The 23,930-nt window shown below is 39.8% G+C and overlaps 4 protein-coding genes across 5 annotated transcripts; 2 read left to right on the plus strand and 2 right to left on the minus strand.

Moving 5' to 3' along the window:
- Positions 1–280: 280 nt before the first annotated feature.
- LOC144083241 (kelch repeat and BTB domain-containing protein 8) lies at positions 281–4,707 on the minus strand. 2 transcript variants are annotated; one of them, XM_077610888.1, is made up of 6 exons: positions 4,039–4,707; positions 3,723–3,908; positions 3,393–3,546; positions 3,199–3,277; positions 2,901–3,128; positions 281–2,189 (listed from the first exon to the last, which is right to left on the minus strand). In XM_077610888.1, the coding sequence occupies exons 3-6, from the start codon at positions 3,544–3,546 to the stop codon at positions 695–697; spliced, it is 1,956 nt and encodes a 651-aa protein (XP_077467014.1). In that variant the 5' UTR covers positions 3,723–3,908; positions 4,039–4,707; the 3' UTR covers positions 281–694. The 2 variants fall into 2 exon arrangements, with proteins under 2 accessions (XP_077467014.1, XP_077467015.1); XM_077610889.1 differs by lacking the exon at positions 4,039–4,707 and having other exon boundaries at positions 3,393–3,521; positions 3,723–4,028.
- Positions 4,151–10,135, plus strand: sars2 (seryl-tRNA synthetase 2, mitochondrial). Its single transcript, XM_077610890.1, has 16 exons — positions 4,151–4,751; positions 5,500–5,595; positions 5,743–5,772; positions 5,872–6,012; positions 6,096–6,150; positions 6,374–6,440; positions 6,585–6,690; positions 6,754–6,801; positions 6,976–7,084; positions 7,903–7,948; positions 8,020–8,107; positions 8,706–8,818; positions 8,901–8,994; positions 9,146–9,238; positions 9,325–9,390; positions 9,685–10,135. Exons 1-16 carry the CDS (start codon positions 4,482–4,484, stop codon positions 9,823–9,825), a joined length of 1,563 nt encoding a protein of 520 aa, XP_077467016.1. The 5' UTR covers positions 4,151–4,481; the 3' UTR covers positions 9,826–10,135.
- Positions 10,136–10,416: 281 nt separating this feature from the next.
- LOC144083581 (uncharacterized) lies at positions 10,417–17,373 on the plus strand. Its single transcript, XM_077611558.1, has 6 exons — positions 10,417–10,722; positions 12,060–12,100; positions 12,193–12,262; positions 13,458–13,523; positions 14,099–14,955; positions 15,444–17,373. Exons 1-6 carry the CDS (start codon positions 10,677–10,679, stop codon positions 15,510–15,512), a joined length of 1,149 nt encoding a protein of 382 aa, XP_077467684.1. The 5' UTR covers positions 10,417–10,676; the 3' UTR covers positions 15,513–17,373.
- A 267-nt stretch (positions 17,374–17,640) lies between these two features.
- Positions 17,641–23,377, minus strand: LOC144083580 (inositol-tetrakisphosphate 1-kinase-like). The gene is made up of 10 exons (XM_077611557.1): positions 21,296–23,377; positions 21,037–21,061; positions 20,501–20,623; positions 19,877–19,994; positions 19,692–19,793; positions 19,534–19,574; positions 19,285–19,450; positions 19,068–19,135; positions 18,077–18,239; positions 17,641–18,014 (listed from the first exon to the last, which is right to left on the minus strand). Exons 1-10 carry the CDS (start codon positions 21,526–21,528, stop codon positions 17,899–17,901), a joined length of 1,155 nt encoding a protein of 384 aa, XP_077467683.1. The 5' UTR covers positions 21,529–23,377; the 3' UTR covers positions 17,641–17,898.
- Between the last annotated feature and the right edge of the window lie 553 nt (positions 23,378–23,930).

Here is a 23,930-nt window from a genome sequence, read left to right on the forward strand (position 1 = left end):
TCCAATCAATCAAGAGAAAACCTTTTCCCCAATCAGGGGTTTTGCATGAGTAATTAATTGAGTGCAGTTAGATACTACTTGTTTCAGCAGAAACCTCATTGGTTAAGCCGTCAGTGCTGGATGGGTTGCAATCAAAACCTGTACCCAAAGTGGCTCAAAGGAGGCAATGTGTGAAAATGGAAATGACAGCGCCAGTGTAATTTCACATGTAGTAAACAAATGTGCTCCTCAAATGTGATGTTTTTACCATTTCATAGTTATCTAACACCCCGAAAATGCATCATGGAATGCTGACTTTATTCAGGAATTCTGGTTGTGACATCACAACCAGAATTGATTTCTTTCTAGTGATTGGTCGCAGAACGCTCACGCAGAAATCTGCAGTTCATTTTGGCTGTGACATCTTCAGTTTGCAGATTTTCTTTTAGTAGGCAGGACCAAGACAGTTGAGAAAGGAAAACTAATTAGGATTTAATTTCAGTCATTTTTGTTGTGGCTTTTTCTCCAAAATATGGTCTGCAATCATTTTAAAGTCACTTGTTTTACTACTTTATAGCACCTGTTAGGACATTGGACACCAGTAATCTATGGTGAGTTTGCAATCAGACATCTGTGAACTGTTAGCAGTTGAAGCCTGGAATTCATCTGTAGGTGCTGAAATGCCATGGCTAAAGTGCGAACGGTTCTTGTCGAGCTACTCATGCAGAACACAGTTCTCTTTGGCTCGTCTCAGTCTGAACTGGATGTGCTTCTTAGGAAACTTTAGAGTGGTGCACCCAAACTGACTGACCCCACCTGTGTCCCGAGGGAGTTTTTCACGTCTCTGCACCCAACTACGCCAGCCAGGCTTCCAACAGTACACGCTGTCATAGAGGCGGGATCCATTTTCTCCGCCCAAAACATAAATTCTCCGTTTCCACCTGGCCACTCCCCCGGCAGCAATCCGGCGTGGTAGGCCGGGGAAAACCACAGGGCTCGCTGCTGTGTCGCTGCCCCCACCCGCCCCTGTACGCTGCTCTGCACCAATCGCTCCCCCTCCTCCCGTCACTTCTCGCTCAACGCCAAATGCCCTACCTTCCCTGAAAAAAAGTACCCGCCCCGTGGCGTCTAATGTCTCCAGATTGGTGTAGTTTCCATCCAGAAACTTCGTGTTATCCCTGATGTACCCGCCGATGGCACAGATTCCTCCTCGCACTGCTACACCTCCAGCAAGACAAGTGGCACCTGTGTCCAGAGGCACTCGGCTCCAGCAGTTGGTCTGCGTGTGGTAAATAAGTACCCCCGAGTGGACCGCAGCCCGGTTCTGTTCAATTGTGGTTCCGCCTAATAGGTAGAGTCGTCCACGCAAAGCTGCGCAGGCAAAGGCACGCAGGGGCAAGGGCAGCCGCGGACCCGGTGTCCATCGAAGTGTAGCCAGTTCCAGGGTCTCACAGGAATCCAGTAGTGCGGAGCGATTGCTTCCCCCTAAAGCATAAAGCGATTGGCCACAGCCCAACAGGCCCAGCATACACCGAGGTATGGCCATCGAAGGGCGTTCTGTCCAGCGGTCCAGCACGGCGTCGTATTCGTGTACAGCTGATGAAACTGTGCCCGTCCTCAGAATCCCTCCTGCCACAAAAAGCCTTTCGCCCACAGCTGTACAGCCGGGACTCACCAGTGAGACCAATGGCGCCAGCTTTTCCCACTTTCCTGTCCGGGGGTCAAAGCAGTCCACGGTGTAGTCTTGTGCCGCTTGCTGGTCATCTTCCATTTGTGTCAGGTCCACGCACACTATTTTTTTCTCAAACATTCCCTCCCTGGGCCGTAGGGGCCCTCCAAGGCCTTCGCCAGCTGCTACAGGGCCCAACTCCTGGCTCAGTCGTCTACTCTCCTCCTGCGACAGCAGGCCCGGACGGAGGTGATGAAGCAGAGCTGGCATATGGGCGTAGCGATCCAACGGATGGTGTTCCGCCCAGCGCCTGGCAGCATCGTATACCTCAGCCTCAGAGTCTACGCCTAAGCGGTCCGAACACAAGAGGCTTCCTAAGGTGCCTCGGTCCAGCAGGAGGAAGTCTTTATGGCGGGACACGCGTGGGAAATGATGGGCCACGAGCCGGAGGGAAGCACGAAGCAATAGCTGGTCATGGTGAGATCGCGCTAGGGAGTACATTCCCAGACAGTTGTCCACTGACAGGTGCTCGAATAGAAACCTGCAGAGAATAAATTCAGAAATGAAAATGACCTTACTATCAGTCGCTCTTCATTAAGGTTAGACCTCTTGGGGTATGGTAAGCTATGGTCTCCAATCTGTTAACACACTTGTATAACTTGTAACATTCTTCACAACAATGCTCTCAGCCACACCAAATCAGTAAATGTCCTTGGAATACTGATACTGTTGTTTACGATGGATCTTAGCAAGGTTTTTTTTGAGAAGCCATGCGTCACTTTTAACCCTTCCTTCTGCTTCAATTGTGTAGCGATGGTAGAAGTTGCAATATCAGTCAACTGCATGCCACTTTCTCATATTAGTTTTTTTCTCGATGGAGAACAGGGCTCACTTGTTCATTTCATTCGCACCAATAATTTTAAACAAAGAACTGTGTGACGACAAATGACGGTCAAAAGAAAGTTGTTGTCAAGCAGGACGCAGGACCATTTCAAAATAATGGATACATGAAATGTATTGACGTTTTGGGGGATTTCCTAACTCGGATCGTGTTTTCGTATATTGGCATGACCATTTGCATATCAAAGTGTTTCTTTGTATTTGTAAGTAGAGGTGCGAGTGTCAATTTTATATTTTATTTAGGCTATCGCAATGAATAATATTGTGAATTTCTTTCAAGAATAGAGTGACCTCAACAATTTTGAGTTTATGCAAGATTAAGTCATGATTAATACTAAATATGTCACTTCACCTGGAGCATAAGTCCTGTAGAGGCATGACTTGAAGGCGATTGGCAGCCACAAACACATCCTCAGCGATCTCTAGAGACAGCCCCGCTTCTCCAGTATACACAAACTGGATGACCGTCTCCATTACAGATGGCGTCACTTCCTCCAGTCGGATCTCAGTGAGGCGAGACTCCACCAGAGGAGTGGTAAACATAGCCCTGAAGTACGGGCTCACCGCTGCTAGGAGCACCCTAAGCAAAACCAAGGAAAATTTGACAATCCAATGAGTTGTCCGCAAGTTGTGGAATGTGGAAGGTGTACCTGTGACACAGGAACTTCTTTCCCTCAACAAGCAGGGTGACATCACACAGCTGCTGGGCATCCAGGAGCTGCTTCAGCCCTGAGGATGGGTGAAGAGAAACCCCCAGCGGGGATCATTAGAACCACGCTGAACAGGTGTAAAGGGAGGAAAGAACTTAAAAGTGACTCATCCGTATGTTATACGCCCGTCTCACCGACAGTGACGTAGTCTCCCAGCGGAGTGGTGCTGTCATCGGGGAAGTCCTCCTCCTCTGAGTCGCTGTCCGACAGCGGCTCCACTTCTCTTCCGTCCCCATCCTGCCATGGCTGGGGGCACCATGTGACTGTGCCCCCACGCAAAGCATTCATCTAAAGTTTCAATGCACATATGTACATAATGCATTATTTGATCATTATGTAGCCAAACTTAAGGATCACCTAGGGAGAGTAATAATAAGGGGAGATGGGTGGGGGGATTTGTTGTTGACAAATTAGATATGATTTCGTGAAAGACTATATGGCAAACTGTTTTGATCGCATCCTACCTTAGCTCTTCTTCTCGTTTCCACTGTGAAAGGAGGTTTTGTCTCTCTTGAAAAGAAAATTGTGAGGTAGGTCGTAGAAGGCTCGTCCTCACCCGAACACCCGTTATATTGTCACAGTCAGTCAGCACTTTGGTGCACCGAAGATCGGTTTCAACTCTGCTGCGATGCGTCGGGTCCCGTTATATGCTGCTCAATAATGATGAAGTTTAAAGAGGTCATTGGAGTATACAGCCCAAGAAATGTAAACTGAGTTCGGGTCCACCCGGTCGCACTTGTCATGTCAAAACGGATCACCTTGCGCTTAGTTTCGGCTCACCTGATTGGTCGACCTTTGGCTCGTGACATTAGCTTATCTTTTCATCCACTACTGTTTGGATGTGCACATTAATACTCCCCGGCTATGCAAATGCAAAAACATTAGCAACGAACAAGCGTACACGGCCGTAGAACATTGTGTTTCTGCAAATAAATTACTAAGGAAATGTGAATATTTATGTTTCTTCTGCTTCCGGAGCCGTGTTGCCTTTCCGTGCAACTTCAGCGTAGTAGCAATGTGTGCGCATCAGGCTTTTCGTAAGAGTGGAGCTTCCTTTCATATTCTTACAACGAATTACCATGTCACGACCTTTATTACGTGTGATATTTCGCATAGTCTGTTAATACATTTGCACCACAAGGTAAAGCATAGTTATCAGTTGCGATCAGTTTTGTTGTAGAAATTCCAATAACCATGAACGTTGCAGCAGTCAAATATCCAACATGGCGACGTACATGGTCGCCAGTGCGACAATTAAAAACCCTACTAAGTTTGTTTCAGTGCCAATGGTGCGGCATTACTTGACGCGGATGGTGTGTTTTTTAGTCCCCTGTCGCTTTTCTCATCGAAGCAGCTTGTATGAGCACGTTCTTGAAGGATATAGTGACAAGCCGCAGCTGGACATGAGAGTCGTGTGTGAGGAGACCGACAAAGTCGTCGCGAATGTGGAGAGCAGAAAGGGCGAGCTGCGAGGGGAAGATGTCAAGGAAATTGTAAGTAGAGCCAGAAAAGTCATATTTTGATTTACCGTCGATTTTAGTTTCCTGAAACTCGTGTAATGCTTCTTTTATGAATGTGCATTAAAATTGGTAACTCAGCAAGGCAATCAAAATTAAATTAAAAAAAAACAACAGACATAAAGATCAAATCCAAATATTCAAAATAATACCAAAATGATCACTGTTTTTGTCCTTTTTTCCGATTTCTCGTAAAAAAAATTGTGAGCAAATTTAAAACATTTCATTGTATTTCTTCCCTATATGTCGATAAGTGGCAATAATCTTTGCAATGTTTATAAATACTTAATGAACTAGTGATAAAAAAAAACCATTCCGTTATCTTCTAGTCTTGTCGAGTTATTCCCTTATTTTAAAGATGAATCATATCTTCACGAGTTATGATTTAATTCATCAAAACAATCAGAACTAACTGTTGATAAATTAACTTTAATGGGTTTGAAAACCAACCCATAATCTACCCCCACCCAATTGTAGTCAAATTTACACAATTTATAGATAATTCAATTTCAAACCATAACAAAAAGCTATTTAAGGAAAAAAAATACATTCTCTAGTGTTGGTGTACATAGGTGACTTTGCTAGCACACATCTACACCCAAAATGCTCACAACCTTCTATAAATCACCCCCCCCCCCCCCCCCAAATAAATATTTTTCAGTCAAATCAGAAGCCTTTGAACTGTTTTGTACGTCTTCAATCTTTGATATTGTGTTTCTTTCAGGTGAGTGTGTGGCAGCAACTCCAGGCTGTGCGAAGGGAAATCTCCGAGCTGGAACAGCAGAAACAGCACATCAGTGGAACAGTCCGAACTTTAGTGGTCAGTTTAAGTTTTTTTTTATTTCTTTCTTTCATGTTTGTTCTCTTTTTCTGACCAAAATATATCAATCTATCAATTACAATCTGTCACCCACTGATCAAAAGCCAGAATAAAGAAATGATGAAAAAAAAAAACTTTTCTTCACAGGCAAATCACAGAAAGCAAGCTCTCGCCAATGTAAGTAAAATATTCACAATCATTAATTCATCTAAATTGTAATGAATTGATATCATTTGACTTTTGGGCCCAAAAAGCATACTTGTATTCACCGTACAGCTTCCAGAGTACAACCAGGCGCTGCTGAAAGGTCGAGATGTCCGTAAAAGACTGAATAATCTCTACCCTCGGGAGTCGCATCTGGATGAAGAACATTATAGCCGGGCACTCAAACTCCCAAACGCCACACATCCAGATGTTGTGAGAATCCACACCAGTCAGATGTACACAAGATGTATTTCAATCATCATGCAAAGCATATATTGTTGACTGTTCTTTTTCAGCCGATTGGAGATGAGAGCCAAGCCAGGGTCGTGGATCTTGTTGGCCAAAAACCTGGTGAGTTTGGGCTTTGAGAATTAAAAGCAATATTTACATGTAGGCTGGGTAGCTACAGATTTTTATTACCATATTATCACCAGTATTTCTCAAAAAGGTATTGAAAATCCCAGATTGTATACTGCCATATGCCTATTGTGTCACTTCATATCACAATATACTGGTAATATTTCCCAGCTCTATTTACCTATACTATGTGTGTAAAACTTTTTTTTCCTTTTAGAATTTGACTTTAAACCGAGAGGCCATGTCAAACTGGGGGAGATGTTGGGTGGTCTCATCAGGCAGAGGTGATTGTGACTCTTTTTCCGGTCTTCAATTTCTTGTTTGCTTATTGTACAACAATAACATGAGACATTGGAACATGAGTATGTCTTTTAAATGCTTTACCAAACATACAATTTAACCTAAGTACGCATATTTTCTCTCTTCAGGCATCTTGCTCATGTGTCAGGTCACAGATCTTACTATCTGAGGGGCGCCGGGGCCAAGCTTCAGACTGCTCTCCAAAACTTTGCGATCGACACCCTGCAACGGCGTGTAAGCTGCGGAAAGATTAGATATTAATCAAATGCCTTTGTAAACTATTTTTTGCTCCATTAGGGTTTCATTCCCATGGTTGTACCTGACATGCTGAAGGGTGCAGTGTTTGTAAGTCATATAGTTTCCTTTTTTTCGCCTTTGTATGTCATTTGACAAAGTTAATAACGCTTGCATGATCTCTCTACCACTAAAGAATAACCCAAATTTGTAGCGTTTTTAACGTCTATCTTTTCTGCTAGCTACTGGTGTGTAATAGGGCGTTTTAATGGTTGTCATCTACAGGAGGGATGTGGCATGCAGCCCAACGCCCATCGCTCTCAGGTCTACTCCCTTGATCCGGCTCGTTTTCCAGACTTAAACCTGGCTGGGACTGGCGAAGTCGGAGTGGCAGGTCTTCCCAACCGTTCATTTTTTTCTCCAATAATTAACAAAATAACGTTGTGGTTCCTCAGTGCTACTAACTAGATCAGACCTGGGTTAAATAATTCCAGAAAGGGCCGCAGTGGGTGCAGGTTTTCATTCCAACCCATAAGAGGAAACTTTTCCACCAATCTGGTATCTTAGAAGTGCAATCAGTGGATTGCAGACAGGTGATTCTTGTTTCAGCAGAAATCTTATTAGTTAAACTGTCTGTGCTGGATCGGTTGGAACAAAAACCTGCACCCTCAGCGGCCCTCGAGTACCGGATTGCCCAGGTCTGAACTAGATGGATGATTATTCAGTTTTTCATTTGACAATATAATATTTATTATTTTATATTTATTATTATTGTAGAGATGTCCCCATTCTATGCTCAATATCAGTACCAGTGCCTGATATGACTATCAAAATATCGGATCTGAGCCACTAATATCATGTTTTTAGATTTTTGGCTGGCGTAGGACTACTTCTCTTTAGCAACTAACGATAGTAACAGTTGAAGTCATTTTTGTAAACAGCATTTTTTGCGGAGGTACCAGCAGGAATCGTTTTAATACCAATATTGGGATTTGTCATTTACTCTCTTTTAATATTTATTTTACTGACCTAAAGTTATGCACTTAGATCAGTATCAAAAAACAAATCAGATCGGAATTTATTTTTAAAAAGTCAGCATCGGGACATTACTAGTCAGTTAATGCAACATATGGCTTGAAAAAAACATTTTAATAAGGTTCTATTTCGAAGCATATACTTCCTTTTTACTTATTTTTTAATATCTTTCCCCAGGATATTTCATGGATCATGCGGTTAATTTTAAAGATTTACCTGTCAGGTATGATGTTCCCATCTCACTCGCAGTGAAGTGTTGTGTGTTTCTGATGTGCTTTTTGCCTCCTGCTGCAGGACAGTGTGTAGCAGTACATGTTATAGAGCAGAGACAGACACAGGAAGGGAGCCCTGGGGCCTCTATAGAGTTCATCACTTCAATAAGGTTGGTATAATCCTATTCCCATACTTAGACCTACTTAAAAAGGAGTACACAAAGTACGGTGAATTTTGGTATTTGGTTCAGAATCTTCGCGATGACAAAAATGACACTTTCTTTTCAAAACAAACTTCTCTTTTCAAAATGAATTTTATTTTCAAACAACTGTGTGTAGTATTTTTGAACAGCAATTTCAGTGTAGCGCAGGAATTGTCTGTAGTTTAGCAGTTTTGATTCATGGGTTTAATGCAGCGTGCTCAAACTTTTTTCCAAGATTGACTTTTTAAGGAGCCAACAACGCGATCTACCTGTTTTTCCAGGATACTGAAAGCTCAGCAGTTATGTATTGATATTCTTTCAAACGCTGCATAGTGTGATGTAGTAATGCTTGGACGCTGTTTGAAAGCTCAAGTCCCATAATCAAATTTTAGACAGTTCAATAAGTGCATCAAATCTTACTGCCAGGCGATCTACCAAGTCAAACTTGGCGATTGCCATATTGAGCAGCACTGATTTAATGCATAGGTTTGTGGTTATTATGTGTCAAGTACCAGAAAATGTGTGAAAAAATCCAGAGCTAATATCGGATCATGCACATGTCTAGGTAGAGATGTTTGGTGTGACGGCAAACGAAACAGGAGAGGAGAGTGCACAGCTCCTAGAGGAGTTTGTCTCACTGCAAAAAGAGATCTTCTCTGCACTGGAGCTACATTACAGGTCAGGAAAGTAGCATAATGCTATCATGCTTCATATTGCTGAACACTGATTTTATTTACTAATTGGCAGTCTTTCATTTTAGAGTATTAGACATGCCAACACAGGAGTTGGGTCCTCCAGCCTATAGAAAGTATGACATAGAAGCCTGGATGCCTGGAAGGAACAGTTACGGAGAAGTAGGTATCATTACATTATTCCTGCCTTTATTATCTATAAATTATTACTTGTTTCTAGAATTAGGCAGCATACCATGCCCGGTTTCCGCACAGGTGTACTTGTACTGAAAGCACATTCTAATGTGCCTGATGTTTTCAAACTGCCTTTCAGATTTCTAGTGGTTCAAACTGTACCGACTACCAAAGTCGACGCCTCAGTATTCTGTATGAGAGAGAGGATGGCAGCCTGCGCTACGCCCACACAGTAAGACAGCAAAGGCTATTCTAGTGTTTTTTTTCTTCCTGTTTTACCGTACAGCAAACCTACTGGGTCTATAATTCTGTTTTTAGGTGAATGCAACAGCTTGCGCCATCCCCAGAACAATCATTGCTATCCTGGAAACGCACCAAACTAAAGTAAGCTACAACTTGATTCTTTAGGCTCCATCTGATGCTAATTTTAAAAGGATGGATATCCACTCTTTGCTACGATGTAGCTGTGCTAGCCCGGTGCTTGATCCAATTACGGAAGAACAGTTTTACACTAGCCATGGGTGGTTTGATAGATTTATAAAGGATGGATAGGCACAAGGTTGTTCAATCATGTTACTATGTTAGGTGCTCGAAAATTGTGGAAATTAGTCATCTTATGGTAAATGCTGTATAGATATGTCATCACATATTTTTCTTTTCCTGTTTCTGTACCCACAGGATGGATCAGTACGTGTCCCCAGAGCTTTGCAACCATATTTGGGTCTTGATATGATTGAGAAGTCAAAGTGTACCCCTCTGAAATACATTGGTCCCAACCAGCCTAGCCGGCAACCCAGACCTCCACCCACAATTACATGACATCACTTTTGAAATAGTGCATAGAAAGAAGTAAAAGTGCTGTTACACAAATTATAACTAGTTGCAGCATCTCAGTGGCACACATTATTCACCAGTTTCCCAGGTTCCCAAGCAACCGGTAGTAAATGGACTGGAAAAAAAACATTTGAATGAGTTGATTTTGTTTTGTTTTGTTTGTTTTTTAACCCTCAGTCAGTCTGGCAATTGATGAACTAGAGTTAGACCATACAAAATATATCTTCTGGATATATCATTTTATATTCATGTTACTTGAAAATATATTTAATAAATATAATTTGGGGAGATTGACTATGACCTGTATTTAATGTGGCATTTGAAATGATAGGTGTCTTTTACCGAACTATAAGTTTGTGCGTTTTATTTTCTTGAAAGTGCTAAAATACACACATAAGTGCGATCCATAAATACGTTTAGTATCTACTACAATTTTGTGAAGCTGCACCATCCAACGTCAGTATCTCATTATGCCTCAAGGGGGCGCTGTCGCTCACCTCATCAGGTATTCTGCCACAGTATTGTACTTAACCTCAATGCGAAAAAATAAGCAACATTTATGCCGCAGTGATACTTTGATGCCAGTCTGAGTGATTGCATATAATAAGCATTGATGCAGTATTTAATTGGATAAGGAAAAACACGCTACCTTTGATTTATTTAGCGAGTGCAGGTGACAAGGATTTAGCTTTTGCGCTGGGCTACGTCATTTGACCTAACAAACGCGCGCGTGCACATACCCCTGCGCGTGCGCGTGTATGTGAAAATGACTGGCATCCACGTCAAGATCGCGGTTTGAACAATATCTCCGGGAAGGACATCTTTTGGGGGATCCTATGGGAGTTCTGACAGTCGCAGTTTGTCTGTTGGTAGCCGTGGGAGGTCAGTGTTGCTCGTATTTTTCAGTTTTTGAATAAAAAATGTGTTTATTCATGCTTATCATGTCCTAATCGAAGACGTATGTCGTATGTATGTCTGTCTTGAATGTGCTATGCTAAAATGATCAACGAATCCAAATACTGAGCCAAAAGAAAGATTGTAAATTCATCCATGTGTGCACAGCGTCGGAGGATTTAATTTAATTATTAATTTATTCGACATCCAGTGGAAAAGCTCAGTACAGGGGCGGTCCTTTCTTGAGTGGCACCTAGGGCAAACCCAACCTTTATCGCCCACCACCAGTCAAAAATCAACTTTTGGTGACATTACTAAGGTCAATCAAAATCAAATCAATCAATTAAAAGCCTTTATTGTCATCATAAACAGCTGCGTATAACGAAATTGGTGGTGCTACTCCACAAATTGCGTTTTCTCAGTAAAAAACATAAATAAGTAGTAATATAAAAGTATAAAAAGTCACATCGGTGTGAAATAATTTATTTGGGAATAATTTGGGGGGGGGGGGTTATTTGATTCCTGGTGGTAAAACTTTAATGGGAATTACTTTATATTGTTAATGTTGGTGACATAGTTTTAAATTAGAATATTTCAGCTGATCCTTTGATTTGATATTTTTTTCAATGCAAAAAAATGTTCCGTTGCTCAAAAAAGGTTGGGAAACATTGTCAGCCTCACAGCTCTCGGGTCCTGGGTTCGTTCCCAAGTTGGTCCTCCTCGTGCCCTGCGATTGGCTGGCCACCAATTCAGGGTGCCTGAGGTCAGCTGGGATAGGCTCCAGCACCCCCTGCGACCCTTGTGAGGAAAAGCATTTCGGAAAATGAATGAATGAATACACGAACAATACACATTTCAATTATTTGAAATAATTCTAAAAAACAAATGAAAAAAACCCATACAAAATTAACAGTCTTTCATTTGACCTTGTACTGGGAAACAAAGATTTCCTTTTTGGTAGGAGATCAAACGATTATTTTTATTGTAAGATCTAAACAAATAATCAGTGCATATTTATTCCAGTCCAGATTCAGTGTGCAAGGTAGTACTGCAAGGCTAAGGTTACCTTTCATGATTTAATGGCAGTCAGGGATTTGGGACAGATTTAGCACTGGATGGAAACTACCTGCAGGCTTATACCAATGGGAGAGTGGGAGAGAGAGATGTAAGCTTCTTTGCTCTGTCACTTCACCAAGGGAACAGTGTTTACCTGATAACGCGTCTGACGCAGCATAAAACGCTGGTTTTCTTCTTCATTGTTCATTTGCCGATGTGGCAGAAATTCCAAAATATGATTATTCTTGTTCTACTTTTTTCTGCTTCAGTGGGATGCCGACCAGTGATCTCCCCTCTCAATAATGCAAAGGTCAGGAACAGTCTTTATTTTTTCTCTCCCCTATGAAAATTAATGTATATTTTGAATGATCATTTAATTTCTCCTTTGTGTTTTGTCTAAAGGTTGAATGTATTATTCAAGAAACGCTGAATGGAGATGGGTCGCAGCATGCATGCGGTCCTCAGCTAGCAGGTAATATTTTTTTTATTAGGTAGCCACTTTTCTATGACCACTAGGACTGCTGTTTCCAATTTGTTTGTTATATAATTATAGTTCTAATGTAGTATCATTTTATCATACTCATGAACTGATATTTTTTTTCATGCCTTTAAGCATCATTTGTCATTACATCAAGTGTAGAAACAATTACTTCTATTATTAATATTCTTTTCCTCCAAAATCTTGACCTCAATTACCGAATTTTCATGAACGGATGTGCATTTCTTTGGATTTTTTTTAAATTCATGAAGTATATAAAAAAAGGCAAGCAACTATGTAGTGTAAAAAAAATAATATGTTTGTATATATAATGCAGAAAACTGTGAGGAAAAGACATGCCACTTTATCTATTAGTTCAAGTATTATATTTTTGAACCATTAGCTTCTAATAAAAATACAAAAATAGTGTCATATTTTAGTCAACCACTGTCCTTCTACAACCACATATTGTAGATACATTTAGTTTAGGGGTGAATTCTCTACACTGAGTTCCATTTCTAAAACAAAGCTATTACTTGCACATTAGTAGGAACATCCGTCTCTAACCCAATTTAATACAGTATTAAAGTCACAAATACACTAAATGCTTGTAAGAAAAAAAACACCTGAAAACCCAGAATATATATATATTAAAAAGAAAACAAAAACAGAATAATAAATGAGAAATATGGCACCCACAGAGTGTGGCAATGTATTCTTACATTTCTGTACTACTTCATTGTGTGACCATTGTAAAATGAGCACGCCCTGTATTTAAGTTTTAGGTATCAGTGAATGTAATTACAGTAATAACATACCACTTTGCGGATTCACCACATCGTTGCTCGGACCCGCCAAATATATATGAAAGTTTCATCATGTAGGAACAATAGTTCAAACATGAAATGGAGGGAAAAAGGCAAGTCACAATTGGGTATTATTTCACTAGCCACTAGAGGGATGTGTCTAGCTTTGGTAATTAAATAATAGTACCGTGAGGGTTTTAAAAGTCCAAATAATATTAAAGAGACCCTAAAAAACAGTCGCTATATTACAGTTTTTCACCTACTGTAGGAGGTCTTGGAGCCTATTAACTGCGATAAATGAGGTATTACTGCACTGTCACCAACTTAAATTGGTGCGATGCCATTGTCTGTCTACATTTTGTCAAGTGTCCAATTTTCCACAGCGGAACTTGATGAAGTACAAAGACACCAAGGTCTGCTCAGGGAACTGCAGAGGCTGGCTGACGATGGTACGCACTCAAGTCTTTTTCATTTCTTAATATGATATCCACTAAATCCCCATTTATTGCAGTAAATGTTTCAAACCCATAGATATAATGTATGTAATGTATGTGTATGTATGTGTATATATGTATATATATATATATATATGTACACCTGTGTGTGTATATGTGTACATATATATATATATATATATATTTCAGCAACACGCTTATTTATTTATATATTTATTCATGTATTTATTTATTAACTTACTTATTACCTATCTATTTATGTCTAAAATGCCTTTCCTATTTCTGCATCCTCACCCTCTTGCTACTGTGACAACAAAATTTCCCGAATACGGGATGAATAAAGTTGTCCAATCCAATCCAATCCAATCCAATAACAACTTCAAAAGTTTAATCCTCCCACTTGCTTTAAACACCTTTAATATTATTACCACACATTTTACCTTGAACCCAACTCTATTTTCCTAGTCTTGCTGATCAGCTGTTTGATTTCCTCGCTGTCTCTCCAAGACGATGCGTACTGTAAAATGTGAGCTATTTGAAAAGAGTTGTGATTTTGTTGACTGTTTCAGAGAGAGAGCGGTATGATTACAATCTAGCCGACGAAGAGAGCGATTTGGATACCGGAGATGAAGAGAGCGATGATGTAGGCCAAACAACCGTGGAATATGACCCCAAGAAGAGAGAGATGGATGAACCAAGGATTGATGACACCGGGATCCACGACGAAGAGGAGAGGGCTAAGGAGCTGGAGGAGCTGCTGGCTGAAGAAATCAACAAGAAGGAAAAGGAGGAGAGGATTGACGAGCTCAAAGAGCTGCTGAGAGAGTTGAAGAAAAAGCGTTACGAGTTGAAGGAAAGACGTAGCCAGAAAATCCCCGAAAGCGCAGAGGAGCACGACGACACCAAGCAAAAGATGGCCAGAGACAAAGAGGAAGCTCAGCGGCAGAGCGATGTCGAGCAGAAGACGGATGAGGAAGAGCTGAGCGTGGAAAAGGAGAAGGTGGAGAAGGAGCTGTTGGAGTTGAAGAGTAAGAACAAGCCGGATGAGGAAAGGGAGAGGAAGGAGAAGCAGGAAGAGCTGGACGAGCTGCTTAAGAAGATGGAGCGAGTGCAAGAGCAGTCCAAAGCGCAGAAAAGAGATGCCGACCCGGACCAGGGTCGTCATGAGGAGGAGCACGAGGAAGGTAACAATGGGGGAGATGAAAAGAAATCCAGGAGCAAAGAGGTTATGGGAGATGTGAAGAATCCACCGCAAAAGAGAGTGATGGAGAAAGCCAGCGATGAGGCCACTCGCCAGTTTGAGAAGGAGCGGGAGAAAGAACAGGGAGAGCATGATCGAAATGGCCAGGACGAGGAGGAAGATGAGGATGAGTACCTCAGAGAGGATGATGGTGATCTAGGTGGCTTTGATGAAGAGGATGCAGAGGTACGTCAAAGAAATAATTGAAATGAGAAATCGTTCAAGGTCAATTGCCAGCCATTCCAATGCAAACACGATATGTATTTATTCATTACTTTATTTTTTACCTATTTATTGTCTGTTTATGTTATATATTTATGTTTATATATTTATTGTCTGTTTGTTTATGTCTAAAATGTATTATTCCTGTGTCTGTATTCTCACCTTCTTGCTACTATGACAGTGACATTTCCAGAATACGGAATGAATAGTTATCTAATCTAATCTAATCTAATGTCCTTTATCCACTGTGAAAAGCATTAAATTTTAATGGAATGGCTGGCATTCATTTGCTCAGTGCTTGCCATTATTTCTGGCCCACATATTAACATAGCAGATTAAAATGGCTGCTGATGTCATCAAAATATTTTGCCTTGTCTAAAATGTCATCTAAAATGTTCGATGCAAAACCCACTGCATAAATGCATCACGTTTCCTCTCCCTAACATCCGCAGGAGCTGCTGGAGGTTGAAGCACAATTTCGGCAAGCCGCCGAACAGCTGAGAGAGCTGCGGAGAGGGTGAACACACAAAAGCGCGCCCACAGATGCCCATTGTTGCATTTCCTTCACACAATCAGCTCCCTTGATTTGCATTTACAGCCTCGATGTCCCTTTGGTTGCAAAATGAATGTCCGATGCTAATTCTACTTTGGGCCTGACGTCATAACATCTAAATGTTTAGTCTTTTTGTAAATTACCGTAGATGCAAACATTACGCTCTTCTATTTAAATGCCATTTCTACCTTGAAACTTCACTCTTGCTCTTCAAGTGTGGAGCCGGGAAAAAGGTACACAGCGCAATTTATGTGTATGAAAATTGTGCAATAATGTATGTAAAGTGTGATGACTGTTATGTATAGATTATAGTATTTTTACGACCTAAGGGGAAGTCATATTTTCTTTGAAGAAATAAGGATTGTTTCCCTAGGCTGATGTACTGTTAAAATCGGAGGAGGGTTGCACAGTGTGCTCCAATGGGAAGTAATACCTTGAGATACGAGCTTAATGCCTTCCGGGACCGAGCTTGTATGTCAATTTACTCGTATCTGCAAATCAGTTTTTCCTGTTGAAAATAACTAAATATCCAAATTCATCTGTTTACAGCCTCCGAAAAAAACACCAAAAAACAGGATATTACAATGGAAAAACAGCTTATATAAACTTTAAATTGAATTCAAATGAACTGAGATTACCATACACACTTAAAAATAAATTTTAATCTTACGTTACACTAAATTTAAGGCTTCTTGTGCGATAACTAAGGTAAAGATGATAATGTATTCCACCGTGGCTTTCGAGTCGGAACTTCCTGCTTGCCACAGAACCGAGTGTATCCCAGTTCGTTTTTTAAAATTAGCGAACAAGCCACGACTCGATTTAAAGGGTTCCGCTGTTGTCTTTTTCAGATGCTTGCTTTGCTTTCAATCCGCTGGTTTTTTCGCAGATTATCGACTCAGTCATGCTAACACCAGTAAAAAAATGCTGGTGCTCATAGATATCTTTACGCGAGGGAAATGCGACGAGAAAGACAGAGCAATGCTGTTCTCATAAGTAGCCTCTTGCATTCTCGGCGTACCCGGAACCATCTGGTATGCTCGCATCTCAAATTTGTCTCATATCTCAAGGCAAAAGACATTTACTCGAATTTTTTCTCATATCTCAAATTTCGCGTATGTTGAAATACTCGTATGTCAAGGTATTACTGTAGTTCTTCGTGCTTTGCACTCATAAGCCAAGGAGGTCGGGATGAGGAAGACACTTTAAGCCATTTGCTTGTCTTTTCGTAACACTAACGCTGATATTAATCGCAATAATCGCTCAGTGGTTGCCGTCTTGACTTTGTGCTCGTTTAATTATAATTGCGCCAAGGTCATACCAAATAGGATATAAAAGCGCCCCCGTAAGGACACTGCGTCAAATTGCACAAGGTATACACATTTTACAGGGTTACCAAGAGACTGTTAACTGCAAAACACTGCGGCACATGCAATAATGAATGAGTAAGCCAATATAGCAGGTATTTTAATACGTATGTAGAGTGCACATTGACTTATTTATTTGATGTATTTTCTATACAGCCTAGTCACAATGTGTCAACACAAATAATACTGAACACAAATATTAGTATGATTCATTTATTCCAATGTAATTTTCGGTGACTTCTAAACACAAAGAATTGTACTTTCGAGTTGTTTTTGTATTCAAGATCATAATGTATCAACCAGCAATGTAGAAGGATATGGCCTAGTTTTGGGTAAAATGAAACACATCAAACAGGTAAATGGGGGCAATAAAATAAATATTACTGGCCAATAGAGTGCTGTATTTTGTGCCTGCTATGTCTTCTCTGCTAACCATGAATCAATAAAAGTTTATGAAAAGCATGTACTGGTTAGAGTCACTCAAAATGATCTCATTTGTTTCAGATTTTAAATTAATCTGGAGGTACTAAATCACAAAGTGGCGGTCCGGGGGCCAAATCTGGCCCGCCGCATCATTTTGTGTGGCCCGGGAAAGTAAATCATGAGTGCCGACTTTCTGTTTTATGATCAAATTAAAATGAAGAGTATAGATGTATATTAAATTTCCTGATTTCCCCCCTTTTAAATCAATAATTGTAATTTTTTAATAAAAAAATTCTGTGTTTTTAGTTCAAAAATCATTTTGTAAAATCTAAAAATATATATAAAAAGCTAAAATAAACATTGTTTTAGATCTATAAAAAACTGAATATTCAGGGCTTTTAATCCAGTTCTTTTAATCCATTTATATATATTAAAAAAATCTAAATATTATATCTAAAATGGTCCGGCCCACGTGAAATCAAGTTGACGATAAAGCGGCCCGCGAACCAACCCGAGTCTGACACCCCTGTACTAAATGCTTTTGTGTTCCCATGCTGAGATGTCTTAAAGCCCACTCGCCATGCTGAAAGTCTCTCCTTTGTGCTCGGCTGTCTGTTTGTCCAACACTGACTCGATGTAGCTAAGCAGGGACGTGAAAAACTGGGGCACACCCTCATAGCCTGAGAAAAGAACACCTCCATCTCACTATGCTGTGTGTTTTAAAGGTGACAATTCACTTTACCTGGAAAGATGTTGATGTCAATGACACTAAGAGTGTATGTGTGTATGTTGATGATGATATCCACACCGAACAGAGCCATGCCTAGCTGGAGACGCAGTTCTTTGACCAGGGCCGCCACAGCGTCTGTGCTGGGTGGGGGAAGGCAGGGCATTTGCTCGTCCAGCTTGGGGAGGAGAGATGGGTTTAAGAAGATATCAGACAGGTGCTCCTCTTTTATTTTTTTTAATATTTTTTAAAAGTTTTTAAATGAAAATATTTCCTGGATCAATCTAGGAAACCAGAGATTATGTTCCCATTACATAATCCCAGTGATGTTGGGGCATAGCGTTAAATAAAAACAATGATTTACAAATTGAGTTCAACCTATTATGAAGAATTAAATACAAAGACCAGATATTTAATGTTAAAACCACCCTCCGTCCTCAAATGGATTGGACGTCTAGGAGTCGTGAAGGCATCTAAACGCACGATTGGACAATTGTCATTTTCTTTACGACGCATTTTAGTGCCGTATTGGTGCAACGCTAATTATCTGAATTTATGTTGGCATAAAATAATGTCTAGCTGGTAATAATCATCACAAAGAAAAATGTTTTTTCTGTTATTAGCCGTTTTAAACATGGCGAATTCAGTGCCTTGTTGGAACGGAAATCGCGGTCCTAAATGTTTTCACCCGTGTTTTAAAATTAACTTTATGCGTACTTTACAATCTCATTCAGAGTACAAAATACATTTGGAGTGCTTGAATGTCATATTCTTCTGAAACCATCATAATTAATGTTCAATACCAATGATGTCCAAGGCCTGAGCTGTTTTTTTTTCAAAATTTGTTTCTTTGTTTTACCTCTTCTAAAAATATTTTGTATATTTGTCGTATTTATTATTAACCTTTTCTTTTGTGATGTCATAGCTAACTTGTCTTGTCTCAAATAATCATTAAGTTAATGGTAATTTTATCCATTCATGTTTGGAACCATTCTCATTTACTCACAGCCGTGAGAGCACAGCTCGACTCTGGTTTGGATACTTGCTGGCTGTTGAAGAAGATGGTCTTTCTGTCTATAGACAGAGAGAAAGAGTGCACATGGAACAAATAGAAAAAAAAGGTTTGAGATTGCAGATCCCGGTTGGGTTTGGAAGGGATTTTGAGGTTGAAAAGGACTGAGACTGAGTGGGCAGGTGAAAGACTCATGCATTTTCTGACTAACCACATGGTCCAGAAGGGAAGTTCTTGAGGGAGGGCCTTTCAACACAAAAGTGTCTATCCCCAACCACAAACACTTTGTGCAGTACGGCTCCGTGGTTGACAAAACTCTGGAGGACACACGGAGGATTGATCTCCGCCAGACTTGCCGCACTGAAGATGAGCGACATCTACATACGACAAAGCGCAATTATAAAGAAAAAAGGCAGAGTCTTCAAATAATAATGACTCCTATAACAATGCCTGCACTTACTTCATGGGAGAGAGAACCATGTGCCACTCTTGTTTTACAAACTGTCCATCAGAAGAAGAAAAAAAAAGTGTAGTAACATCACTAAACTAATGTCAAGTAGTTGATAACATAGCAAGCGAGAATTTTAAAAGACTCTGAAGACATGTCAGCATACATACTGAGAGGAAAGCTAAGGTTTTGACTGGTCACTTTCTGATGAATGGATGGCATATCGCTGGCACTGTGGACCTCAACGTATGGAGGACTGCAAATGCGCCAGTCTGTCAAACAAAATAAACGAAAGGAACGCCACGCTTTATATTGACAACGAATACTGCAGTGTTATTAGGGTTAAACACGAGACCTCGGAGTGAATTGTGTAGCTTGCTCATGATTCGGTAAGAGGCAAAGCGGTCTAGAATTTGGCTCATGGTAGAGATGGGATCCAGAAGAACTATCCTTGGGTGAGCTGACACATAGCTCTGAAATGTAACACACAAAAATATCGCTGTTACATCCACTAGTATAAAATTCCAAATTGTTTCTGAGCTTTGTGATGAATTCAGCACTTGAAAGTTGCACAAAAATGGATTTGATGGCTGTGTGTCTAAAGTAGATGAGTTAATACTCTAGCTTAGGGGTGGCGAACACGCGGCTCTCGAGCCTCATGCGGCTTTCCGGCCAAAATGAATGTGGCTCTTTGCTCTGTTTCATGTTTCTCTTATTTTTATTCTCTCTTAAAAGACACTAAAATTCATCAGGGCCCATTAAAAACAAATAATACATTATATTTCCAAACTAATTTGGCAAATTGTGTTTTTTTATGCTGTGGCTCTTTGACTCTAACAGTTTAAAACTTTTGCTTGTTCGCCATCCCTGCTGTCACTGTTAAAAGTGTAGAAATGAAGAACAACTAATGAAGCTTAATTTCATATTTGCTTCATATTACAGCAACAATACGGTGTGTTGTGATTGGTTCTAACTCCACCTGGAAATTGACCAGAAGCTGCTTGGATTGACTGTCATGCTCCGCCTCTACAATGACATCAGACAGTTTATGAACGATGACATCAAAGGGTCCTTGGGGTTCTAGTGGCTGAGTAATATCAATCTGCAGAAGAAAAGGCAAACATTGTGTTGTCTTTAGATTTTTTTGTATGTTTTGTTTTTAAAATCGGTATTCCTAATGTCTCTTGACAACACATAAAATATCAGCAAAATGTGCAGAAAGCTAACAATAGAAAGTGGCTGCAGGTGGCTGTGACATGGATTGTCCAAGTTGCAGGCATCTGTATGTGACACCTGCGGCTTCTATGCGGGTGCGCAATGGAGTAAATTGTTGTCAAACTCCATTTGAGTATTAACATGTAAGCAGGTTTGTATACATGGGCAAACAAACAGACATCTATCCATCTAAACATAGTTTATTGTGACACACAAGTAAACATATGCAGGCAATACACAAATATCCAATGCAAGATGTAACACCCTGACAATTTATGTGCTCAATGCAAAAACATTTACCTCCACCACCTCCACTCCATGCTCCCTGTATGAACAAAATTATTATATTCTGGAGTTTCTTGATTGTTATTCATGAATCACACAGCTTAATCATCTAATATTGTAAGAAAACAGTCATTGGAGCTACATTTTTAGGGCTTTGCTCTGATTGAACTCACTTAGTCACTCAGTTACAGTTGAGTATGAAAGTGGAATTCTAATAATAATCGGACAATGATATATTCGGATATAATCGGATAATGAGAGTTTTCTAACTTACGCACAGAGCTTGGCAAAAGCATCCAGATTCATCCTTTTCCGTTTCTTATCACTGAGGCAGAAGCCCACTTTGCGGCGGGACATTTTGCTTGTTTCTCTCGGGACCCTCTGGAGCACAGATTGACAAGAAGGGTGGAATGCACTTGCTTTTATTCGTCCTCCCCTCACCCAATCTGCTTTAGAAACCACCCATGCACTCACAATGCATATTAAAATAAATCTCAGATGTGGCATAAGTGAAGTTTGTGTGGTTTCCTGTTAGAGCAGGGTTCGTTCAGATCTTATTTTTATTGGTTATTTGATTAGTAATAAAAAAATGCTCATAGGTGTGGGCAAATGTGCACATTTTTAGAGTAGACCAGGAAGTACTCAGCTCATCTGAGCCAAAATTGACTTAATTTACCTAATTAGCACATAAATTTAATGGCTTTTGAGTCATACTTGAAGAATAGTTCTTTTGTACACTGATTACATGATAGTAGAAATTGAGTAGGAAATTCATTACTAAACTGGTGTTACTCTATCTAAGTAGTAATTGTTTCTAGTTTATGCTGTGTGCCAGGGTTGTCAAGGCTGGTCCCCGAGACCCTCTATTCAGTTTGTTTACCATGTCTCCCTCCACCAACACACCTGAATCAAATAATCAGGATCAGTATGAAGCTTCTGGACAGCTTGCTGATTAGTTGATCATCTGATTCAGGTGTGCTGGAGGAAGCAGATATGGAAAACTGGTTGGATTGGGGCTCTCGAGGACCGGACTAAATATCAACTGCCATGAAATCAAAGTGCCAAATACAACCTTCTTTTATTGAACAACAGGTGGCGCTAGTAGACAAAAAATGAGATTAAACCTCTTGCTAAATTCCAACCTATTGTCCAGCGGAGCAGATTGACAGCCAATACCTCAAAGTGAGTAGATTCAGACGTTTTGACGTTTTAAATATATTTAATATCAAAATTATTGACAAATACCTGAAATAGTTGGGCAGTCTTTCCATATTAAATAATTCCAGATAACAAATCCCTAGACATGAAAGACAAACTGACATAATTTTGGTCAATAATAAATTGTGACACCACAGCAGTTGAATAAATCGATTACAAGAAGAAACAGTTAAATCAATAACCAATAAATTATAAAAATAAATAATCAATTAATAAATAATAAACAAAAAAACGATGAAATGAGAAATAAGTAGTCAACATAATAAATATGTTGTAGTCAACATATTCATTTAGTTTAAAAAAAAATTCCACTCATGATGAGTGTGATTTTTCAGTACAAGATCAAAATAAGTTATTGTAAAATCAAGTCCAAACTAAAACTGTAATGTATTTATGTTCCTATTTTTTCTTTGTGGTTTGAGTAATGAAATATTTTTTTGTCTGATCAAGCCAAAAAAAAATCTGCATAATCCAACTTTTTACTTTGTATATCTATTCGGGGTAGCTATGATGGCTGTGGCATTGTGTGTGTGGGAGTGTGTCAACTCTGCATGACCTATTATGTATGCCTGTGTGCGTCCTCTCTTCAGTTTCCATCAGGATTTAGGGTTACGGATCACTGTCCTTCTCAATTAATGTGGACCACCAACGTGGAGTCTATATATGTACATAAACCAACATAACCTGACCCAGCCATTAAATACATTGACAGACTACACCAAACTGTTTCTCTCTTTGGACTTTATTGATTTGAAATAGCAAATTGTTATACATACATACATATTTTTACTGGTCTAAAAATCTAGGTTTTCCGACCTGTTTTGGATTGGTAACCGCAAAACACACAAAAAAACTGCTTGGCAAATTATCTGTTAATGTTGGGTTTCCACTTCTTTGTTGTGGGCTAAAGGCCTGTCAAGTTACCACTCAATTAGTAGTTGTTCTTCATCTTCTTGTGGACAATAAATGTGTCAATTTGTGAACATCTTGAAACTTGGTAGCAATGTGGCATGGACCATGGACCATTCTCTATTGATCCGCGAGCCCAATTTGTTTTTTAACGTTGATTGATTAATTGGAGACATAACCAGTATGTAGCAGATGTTGCACTTGTAGCAAGTGCAGTACAATCAGCGATTTTTTTAAAGTATGACAATGAGCATTGTGTATTTTACTTTTCATTTACTGGTACTACTGCTGATGTACTATTATTCGTAGACATTTGAGTAAGATGAGAGTATTATTATTATTAGGTTTGAATATATTCATTCTCATGAATAAACTTTAATAAAAGTAGTATGTTCAATGTAATAAACTGAGCTCCATTGATTGTGATTTTATGCTGTCTAACTTTTAGGCGCTTTGTGTTCTGCAAAGTTTGTTTGGTTTGTGTAAATATAAATACTGTATAGTATAGATTTGTATTATTGTATTTTTTGCAACATACCTCAGGCTTATTTTGTTGTTTGTAGCCCTTAACTCTTTCACTGCCATTGAAAGTCAAAATAAAATGTATTTCAATTTTGGACATATATCACTGTCAATGGCAGCCAATGAGGTATTACTTCAAAATAGACACACATTTTAAAACCCCGATTTATGCCATTCTAATCCTCTAAAAAAGACGTGATCGGGCCCGATTTCCGATCACATGATCTGATCTGGAACATTTTTATTATATTATTGTCTTA

The sequence above is a fragment of the Stigmatopora argus genome, chromosome 10 (genome assembly GCF_051989625.1).
Source record: "Stigmatopora argus isolate UIUO_Sarg chromosome 10, RoL_Sarg_1.0, whole genome shotgun sequence".
Classification (NCBI taxonomy): Eukaryota; Metazoa; Chordata; class Actinopteri; order Syngnathiformes; family Syngnathidae; genus Stigmatopora; species Stigmatopora argus.

What these genes read in the sequence shown, in the direction of transcription:
- LOC144083241 (XM_077610888.1), bottom strand. Translation starts at nt 3,546, where the DNA reads ATGAATGCTTTGCGTGGGGGCACAGTCACATGGTGCCCCCAGCCATGG. An exon ending in GGGAGACTACGTCACTGTCG is followed by an intron (nt 3,278 to 3,392) that starts GTGAGACGGGCG and finishes ACCCATCCTCAG; the next exon opens with GGCTGAAGCAGCTCCTGGAT. An exon ending in AAGAAGTTCCTGTGTCACAG is followed by an intron (nt 3,129 to 3,198) that starts GTACACCTTCCA and finishes GGTTTTGCTTAG; the next exon opens with GGTGCTCCTAGCAGCGGTGA.
- sars2 (XM_077610890.1), top strand. Translation starts at nt 4,482, where the DNA reads ATGGCGACGTACATGGTCGCCAGTGCGACAATTAAAAACCCTACTAAG. An exon ending in TGGCGAAGTCGGAGTGGCAG is followed by an intron (nt 7,085 to 7,902) that starts GTCTTCCCAACC and finishes ATCTTTCCCCAG; the next exon opens with GATATTTCATGGATCATGCG. An exon ending in GCACTGGAGCTACATTACAG is followed by an intron (nt 8,819 to 8,900) that starts GTCAGGAAAGTA and finishes CTTTCATTTTAG; the next exon opens with AGTATTAGACATGCCAACAC.
- LOC144083581 (XM_077611558.1), top strand. Translation starts at nt 10,677, where the DNA reads ATGGGAGTTCTGACAGTCGCAGTTTGTCTGTTGGTAGCCGTGGGAG. An exon ending in TCTGTTGGTAGCCGTGGGAG is followed by an intron (nt 10,723 to 12,059) that starts GTCAGTGTTGCT and finishes TTTCTGCTTCAG; the next exon opens with TGGGATGCCGACCAGTGATC. An exon ending in TTGATGAAGAGGATGCAGAG is followed by an intron (nt 14,956 to 15,443) that starts GTACGTCAAAGA and finishes TAACATCCGCAG; the next exon opens with GAGCTGCTGGAGGTTGAAGC.
- LOC144083580 (XM_077611557.1), bottom strand. Translation starts at nt 21,528, where the DNA reads ATGCCACATCTGAGATTTATTTTAATATGCATTGTGAGTGCATGGGTG. An exon ending in ATGGAGTGGAGGTGGTGGAG is followed by an intron (nt 20,624 to 21,036) that starts GTAAATGTTTTT and finishes TTTCTTCTGCAG; the next exon opens with ATTGATATTACTCAGCCACT. An exon ending in CTTCCCTTCTGGACCATGTG is followed by an intron (nt 19,136 to 19,284) that starts GTTAGTCAGAAA and finishes CTCTGTCTATAG; the next exon opens with ACAGAAAGACCATCTTCTTC.